Here is an 8,461-nt window from a genome sequence, read left to right as displayed (position 1 = left end):
GACACTTTTACTTTCACAAGCTTTAGGTTTCCATACCTTCTTAATTTTCTCAGAAAAACAAGATGTTCTTTTAACTGAAGGTTTTTCTTGACTATTAATTTTTTCATTGAGTTTTGAAATTTTCTTTTTGAGTTTTTGAATAGTCTTAGCTTGTTTTGACTTTGACCTTCTTTTAGTTAACACTTTTGGATCTGGACAAGTGTCAGTTTCAGAGGATGATTCAGAGTTGTTATTGCAACTTGACTCTTGGGTGTCAGACTCTAGGTCAGAACATACACTATTATCTTGAGAGACTAAAATGCTAGAGTCTGAAGGTTTCAAAAGTTCAGACTCTAATGGATTTTTACTTTCAAGTATTATAGTCTCAGAAGGTTCAACTGGATCTAATGACCTTACAAAAGCATTGGTTAAAATCTTTTTGTCACCATCAAATTTTACGAATGTGTTTGGTAGAATGTCAGGTTTGAATACACTTGGATCAACTTCCACATTATTATCTAATATGTAGTTTTCACCTAGTATAGCTTTGACACCATTTGGAATTTGTTTGGCAATAGCATCAGAATTCTTTTTGGAAGATACACACCAAGATTTACAAATTAATTCATAGTGTTTTGACCTTTTCATCGATCTTCCTAATTCAGTATTTAATAATTTAGTTTCTTCTGTGTATGCCATTTTATATGTGTCAAGTTCTACCTCACATTTTTTTAAGATTTTAATTTCAGCTTCTTTGTCTTTGATAGTGTTTTTAAGATCAAAAATTTGTGTTCTTAACCTATCAATATCTTCTAAACACCACTTAAAGTCAAGCAACAAGTACTGAAACATTCTCACTTTTTCATTATCAAGATAATTCACAAAGTTTTGTACCTTATAAGCAGAAGCTTTATTGCAAGTAGAGTCTTTATCCATCTTCTCAACAGCTTTCAGATCTTCCTGAAACTTGCTAGAACCACCAGCCTTTTCAATTATAGCCATATCTGGGGTAGTAATAAAACTGATAGACCTTTTGATTAAAAAATATGGATCGTTTTAAAGATCACCGAGATAGGATTTACACCTTTCCCGCTCTGATACCAGTTGATAGTTCACAGTAATTGAACTATGAACACCAGACTCTCAATTGAATAATGAATATGAATTATAAGAACAATATTTGAGAGAACACGATATGAAGATATATGAAAGATAATATTAATCGTGCAAAAAGATACATTGAGTGAAAAGCACACGTCCCTATTTATACAGATCAAAAACCAAATCTGGAGATTTGGTTTCCAAAACTACTTTGCTACAAATAAGGAAAAGATAAACTAAAAACAAACTAAATTTGTTAATAACTAGGAAGTAAATTCTGGAGATAAAACAAATCTTCTTAAATAACAAGCATATCTCCAGAATATTCTATGGCTTTTGCTTCAAGAAATCTTCAAACGTTTACTCCAGCAATTCCAGAGTCTGTAACTTCAGACTCTAAATCTCCAGACTCTAAAATCTGCAAAATGCTTTTGACTCATCAAATTATTATTTTCATTTTTCCAACAGACATACATTTGTTTGGAAACGCCGAAAGAAGAACGTGACGGCGATCCATGGTTTGGTGGCAAGAAGTGAAGAAGAACACGCCGACCGACGACCATTCCTGCGAACAATAAGAGAAAATAAGAGGGAAGAGAACGGCAGGAACTCTAAAGCTTTAATATCATAGCATATTATGGTAAATAATATAAAAAGCCGTTATTATATTTCATTGTTATATACCGTTATTATATTTTATTGATATATTACACGTACAATTACCATAATGAACCGATCTCATATATACAATACCACCGGATCATTTACAAAAACTCAATCAAAATGCATTTTAAAATACAAATACATTTTACTTTTGTTCCATCAAAAAATAGTATTTAATTAACTTCTGCCATCCTATTATTAGAAACTAAGCCAAGAGTATGCATCATGTTTCATAAAAATTTCATTCATATTACATCTTACACCTTGAATCAATATACACAAACTTAATGAACAATCATAATCATATGAACAACAATATGATTACAACAGATTTACAGAAATGATCATCAACAACAACCAGCATGTTCTGAACATGATCTAATTCTTTCAAAATGATCAACAACCCCATCCACATTACACAGAAAAATTCCCACAATTTCGAAACAACATGTCGACCGAAATGGCAAACACCGATCCAGAAGGAATTGATGGTGTTCGTATGACATGGAACGCTTGGCCTCATACAAAAGTCGAAGCAAGCAAATGTGTAATCCCGATCGCAGCTTCAATATCTCCTATTCGTCCTCACCCACATATCCCCAACAATCCATACGCACCTCTTCGATGCAAAACATGTTCAGCCGTTCTCAACCCTTTTTGTCGCGTAGATTTTTCAGCGTTGATTTGGATCTGCCCGTTTTGTTTTCAACGTAATCATTTTCCTCATCATTATTCAGGTATTTCGGAAACAAATGTTCCCGCAGAGCTGTATCCACAATACACCACGATCGAATACGCGCTAGCCCAAGATAACAATCATGCATTGTCACAACCTGTTTATGTATTCGTATTGGACACGTGTATGATACAAGAGGAATTACGGTTTGCGAAATTGGCGGTACAACAAGCGCTTGAGTTCTTGCCTGAGAATGCGTTGGTGGGGTTTATTTCGTTTGGGACACAAGTTCAAGTTTATGAATTGGGGTATGCTGATATATCTAAAGTTTATGTGTTTCAAGGGTCTAAAGAGATGAGTAGAGATCATGTTTTGGATCAACTTGGACTCCTTGGTGGGGGCCGGAGAGTTGGTGGTGGACCCGCACAGGGGTTTCAGAAAGGGACAGGACAAGGAGCTAGCGGGTTTCATAATTCGGGGGCTGCTAGGTTTCTGTTGCCTGCTTCTGAAGGTGCATACGTTATTCATTCGGTGAGTTTAAATGTGAATATTGATTAAAAAAGGTAACCAATGTTCCAAAAAATCGTGATATAGGGAAAGTAAGTTCACCTGTACATTAGCAGTATCAAGAGAACTCATAATTGAGGTTGTGAATTTAATTCCCATCGCGTACAAAAACTAAAAAATGTGTGTGTTGTTGCTGTTACAAAAATATATATAATTCATTTTATGTTACCTTTTTATGAACAAATTTGAACATTTGCTCCTTTAAACCTTGAAATGAGCATACATTCCTTTATCGAGCTTTAATGGAACTTTTGTTACCTTATTTTGAAATTTTCTTTTGATATGAACATTCTAAATATGATGGTATGATATATGCTATGTTTACATGAATTATGATGATTCAGCGTTTGGAAGAGTTGGGTATAGATCAATGGCCTATTGCACCTGGTAATCGGTCATTGAGGTGCACTGGAGTAGCGTTGAGTGTTGCGTCAGGTTTGCTTGGTGCTTGTTTGCCTGGTACTGGTGCTCGTATAGTTGCTTTGGTTGGCGGTCCATGCACCGAAGGCCATGGTTCTGTAAGTTCTACGTATTATTTAACCTTGTTTCAACTAATCATACTTTCAGTTTTGCATAAAACAATAAGCAATTCTTTAAATATTTACTTTGGTTTTTGACAGATTGTCTCGCAAGACCTGTCAGATCCAGTTCGTTCACATAAAGATCTAGACAAGGATGCAGCTGCGTATTTTAGAAACGCAGTCCAGTTTTATGAGGAACTCTCAAAGCAGATGGTTAGCCAAGGTCATGTGTTGGACCTTTTTGCTTCTGCACTTGATCAGGTACAAGTTACAACCATTGTCAATTCTTATCCTTCATAACTACCTTTATATCTCGGCGGTGAACCATCCAAGATAGCCCAGTGGTTGGGGCCCTAATCTGATCTTAGGTTTAAACCTTACTAGCAACATATCTTGAGGTGGCCAAAAAAAAAGGGTCAAACGCTCACATGATAAGTTAGGTTGCGTACATCTAAGTAATACTTGAACATCTAACGCTATTTATGTTCTTAGGTTGGTGTTGCGGAGATGAAAGTTCTTATAGAACGAACTGGCGGACTTGTCGTTTTGTCTGAAAGTTTTGGTCATTCAGTTTTTAAGGAATCATTTAGGCGCGTTTTTGAAAATGGAGAAGAGTCCCTTGGCCTTGCCTATAAGTGAGTATTTCATGCATAACAACTTTTTCGCTAACGTTTTATGTTTATTGATTCTTTGTTGATCAATTGTTTGTTACTTTCAGCGGCATACTTGAGATGAACTGTTCAAAGGATATCAAAATTCACGGAATTATTGGACCTTGCTCATCTCTAGAAAAGGTGATTTACTAACTCATCTGGTTTCATTACTTTGATTAATTGATCAATGTTTCTTTTAGATATCGGTTTTTGGGTATCAATATTTTTAATTTTTGCAGAAGGGAGCCTCGGTTGCAAGCACGTCTGTTGGGCAGGGGAACACGACTGCGTGGAAATTGTGTGGACTCGACAAAGATACTTGTTTGACTGTTCTATTTGACGTATCTTCGAGTGATAAACCAGACCATTCAGGAAACTCCAATCCACAATTGTATATACAAACTCTTACTAGGTAACTAAGCATATAAATAAACATTTTAAAATCTTGAATACGATAGTAACGCGTGTGAAGTTCTAAACACTTTGAAAATATAACGTAAAATGTGATGGATATTTAATTGTACAACACAAACATATTTGATGCAGCTATCAAAGTGTTGATGGACAATCGAAACTGCGAGCTACTACTATTTCTAGAAGATGGATAGAGAGTTCTGCTGTTTCGGAGGTAAAATCGTAAAACTTGTGTTCGCTTAGCAATCATTTAAAACCAAAAGTGAAAATGTTTATTGAGAGGAATTTTAACTCACAGGAACTATTACATGGTTTTGATCAAGAAACTGCTGCGGTAGTAATGGCTAGATTAACTTCTTATAAAATGGAAACAGAGGTACTAATATAATTCAAACTGTTTTAATTGGTTGAGTTTTTTTTATTTTGTCATGATCGTTAGTGCGTCGGTTATGTTTCAGGAAACTTTTGATGCAACAAGATGGCTAGACAGAAATCTCATTCGTTTATGTTCTAGATTTGGTGACTACCGAAAAGATGATCCATCTTCATTTGCCTTAAATTCTAGTTTTTCATTGTTTCCTCAGTTTATGTTTAATCTTCGAAGATCCCCATTCGTGCAGGTATAATGTGAATGAAGTCCCTACATTTCTTCAGTCCTACTAGAGACTCATTTTTCGACCCATTAATTTATGGGTCAATTTGGTTTTGGGTCAAACGTGTTAAAATGGACTACAGTGTATTGTTATTTTAATTATAAATATAAATAGTTTTGGTATTCATAGTCAACTAATTTTCTATTTTATTTTTAAGTTTAAAAAAAAACTGACAAAAAAGGCTTGCGCGTCAACCCTACCTACCAGGCCGACCCGCCTATTTTGACACTAGTAGTCTGCCCAGTTAAGCTGTTATTGTTAACTCTATTGACACAAATAATCTGCCAATGAAGCTGGTATAATAGTTCTAATTACTAATTATGTGTAATATGTAAATGTAATATGAATGAACTATTTTAGTCATTTGCTTTGTGTATATGTTTTATTTATGTAACAGGTTTTCAATAATAGTCCAGATGAAACTGCTTATTTTCGCATGATGCTTAACCGAGAGAGTATAACAAATGCCACCGTCATGATTCAACCGTCGTTAATTTCTTATTCATTTAACTCATTGCCTTCACCAACATTGCTCGATGTGGCATCCATTTCTGCTGATCGAATCCTTTTGCTAGATTCATACTTCCATGTAGTTATCTTTCATGGACTAACAATAGCGCAATGGCGAAACATGGGTTATCAGGATCAACCGGAACATCAGGTTTATTTTTTTATTGCTTCCATGTTTTCACTACTCACGTCTATCTCCATTATACTTGGCAAATGAATTGGGTTGGGTCAAGAATCAAATAATGGGTTTGGGTCGAAACGGGTGATGGGTCGAAACGAGTCAACCTTTAAATGGGTCTAACGGGTTGGATCGAGACCCGGGTCGGGTTGGGTCTAGTTGAGTCGAGACCCATTTTTCATCTTGAATCTTTGGGTCGGGTTGGGTTGACATCGATTTTCAGTTTCCAGTTTTGTGTTCCAGTTTCTAGTTTCCAGTTTTGCGTTTCAGTTTTCATACAACCTATTAGAATGTTATGTTCAAAGTTTATTGTTATTGTATAATTATACCTCACAAACTGGTCGGGTTGGGTCAATAATCAAGTTGGGTTTGGGTCGAAACGGGTGATGGATCGAAACGAGTCAGCTTTTAAATAGGTCTAACGAATTGGGCCGAGACCCGGTCGGGTTGTGTCTAGTTGGGTGAAACCTATTTTTCATTTTGAATCTTTGGGTTGGGCTGGGTGGAGACCCATTTATAGTTTATAGTTTTGCGTCTTAGTTTTCAGTTCTTGGTTCAGTTTTCAATTTTATTACGTAAACAAGATACGTAAACGAAATGAAAATCACAAACGATACGCAAAACGTAAACCCGAACCGTAAACACGAAACGTAAGCGAGAAAGGTAACGTGAAACGTAAACGCGAAACGTAAATACAAAACGTAAATTCGAAACGAAAATGTTACTATCCATTGGTCCCCTTCAAAAAATATTAGAAGTTAAATGGGTCTAAAATGAACCTTACTGAATACATTTACTTAAATACATTTACAAACACTTCATCTATAGTATTACATTATGTGACAAACTAACGTCTATATTTATTTATATGAATCTTTTTTTAGGCATTTGCACAGTTATTAGAGGCGCCACGTGAAGACGCTGAATTGATAATTAAGGACCGGTTTCCAGTCCCAAGATTAGTAGTGTGTGATCAGCATGGTTCTCAGGTTACCATGTATTAAATTTTCATCTTATAATAATTTCAAATAAAACTTGTTATTATTTTTTTATTGACTGATGCGTTGTCATATGGTAATCAGGCGCGATTCTTATTGGCAAAGTTGAACCCTTCAGCATCATACAATACTGAAGTGGGTTTAGGAATGGATGTTATTTTCACAGACGACGTAAATCTGCAAGTATTTTTTGAGCACCTGCAGAGGCTGGCAGTTCAATCTTCTTGACAGCTTCGTTAAAAAAATAGTGTTCTAGATATTTTCAAATATTGTTGAAGCAAAAATCCCAAAACGAGTATAAGTCCAAATTTTGTATACTTTGTGTTGCTGGATATATGATTTGCTAAGTTTAAGTGCAAACACGCAAGAACAATTAACTAAGGTGTGACACATTATATGAAAATTGTTTATATTAATCAATTGGGTTCAGGAAAATAAGATCATGATATGTAGATTTGAAAAGTGGGTCATTAAGCTAGGATATATTTAAAATTGGTTTTGTTCAAACTTATAACACAAACAGATTATTTAACAACACAGACAACACAAGAGCATTGGCTGATTTCACCAACTCTTCAAACATAATAAAGGACTAAAACAAGACAAAACCTAACATACATCAAGCCTTTTGTAAAATTGTCAAAGAATCAATAAATTCAGTTTTAGTGTGTGTGTATATGAACATATGAACATTTAGTAGAGACACTTTGTGATAAATGTTTTTATTTTGGCGGGAAAACGCTCGAAGAAGTAATATATAACAATTATCGTGTTTTTCGAGCGTATGTTGAGGTTTTAGCTATTGGGGTTTAGATATTAGGGTTTAGATATTAGGATTTATAGGGTTTAGATATTAGGGTTTAGAAATTTAGGGTTTAGATTTAGGGTTTAGATTTAGAATTTAAATTGAGTTTTTAACACGAACGGTTTAGAGTTTAGGGTTTAAGGTTTAGGGTTTGGTGTTTTGAGTTTTTATTTAAATTGCAATTTTCAAGTTACAAGTCAAAATGGGTTCGGAATTCGGATCAAATGTACAACCTTTTGCATTGTTATGGTCGTCAATTTGACCCATAAATGTTTTGTGTGTGCTTCTTTTAAGTCAAATCAGTCAATGCAAAATTAAACTCATACAGCAACATTAGTAGCTCAAAAACTGCATAAACAAAGCAGTTTTAAAGCCTTTTGAGTTAAAAAAATACAGCAGCAAAATGTTATGAAAACTTGCAGCATATTAATCACACAAACACATACATACACATAGCATAGTGACAGAGCACCAGGAATCGCGTAATTTTTTCGGCCTTAAACCAATTCGACGCCGGCGACAGCGACGGTGGCCACTCCGTCCCAACGTTAAAGCAGCGTTGGAGGCCGGCGTTTGGCTTCAGCGTTGGCTAGTCGACGGTGGCTTTCTCTGTTTTCTTCCTTTTTTTCTTTTTATTTATTCTTCTTTCCTTATTTTTTATATCATTTAATTGTTTTTGTTGTTGGTTAGTTGTTGCAGGTGAGTTTAGTAGAAGATGACGTCTGGAAAAATATTTTTAGGTT

General features: G+C 35.1%; 1 protein-coding gene across 1 annotated transcript; it reads left to right on the top strand.

Annotated features, from left to right (window-relative positions):
* Positions 1–2,191: 2,191 nt before the first annotated feature.
* Positions 2,192–7,141, top strand: LOC139897584 (protein transport protein SEC23 E-like). The gene is made up of 12 exons (XM_071880279.1): positions 2,192–2,950; positions 3,331–3,504; positions 3,607–3,768; positions 4,000–4,142; positions 4,226–4,301; positions 4,400–4,572; positions 4,707–4,788; positions 4,873–4,950; positions 5,033–5,194; positions 5,625–5,888; positions 6,800–6,904; positions 6,998–7,141. The coding sequence occupies exons 1-12, from the start codon at positions 2,192–2,194 to the stop codon at positions 7,139–7,141; spliced, it is 2,322 nt and encodes a 773-aa protein (XP_071736380.1).
* Positions 7,142–8,461: the final 1,320 nt, after the last annotated feature.

Source organism: Rutidosis leptorrhynchoides, chromosome 3, assembly GCF_046630445.1.
Source record: "Rutidosis leptorrhynchoides isolate AG116_Rl617_1_P2 chromosome 3, CSIRO_AGI_Rlap_v1, whole genome shotgun sequence".
Taxonomy (NCBI): Eukaryota; Viridiplantae; Streptophyta; class Magnoliopsida; order Asterales; family Asteraceae; genus Rutidosis; species Rutidosis leptorrhynchoides.
This window is presented reverse-complemented; position numbering and strand designations above follow the sequence as displayed.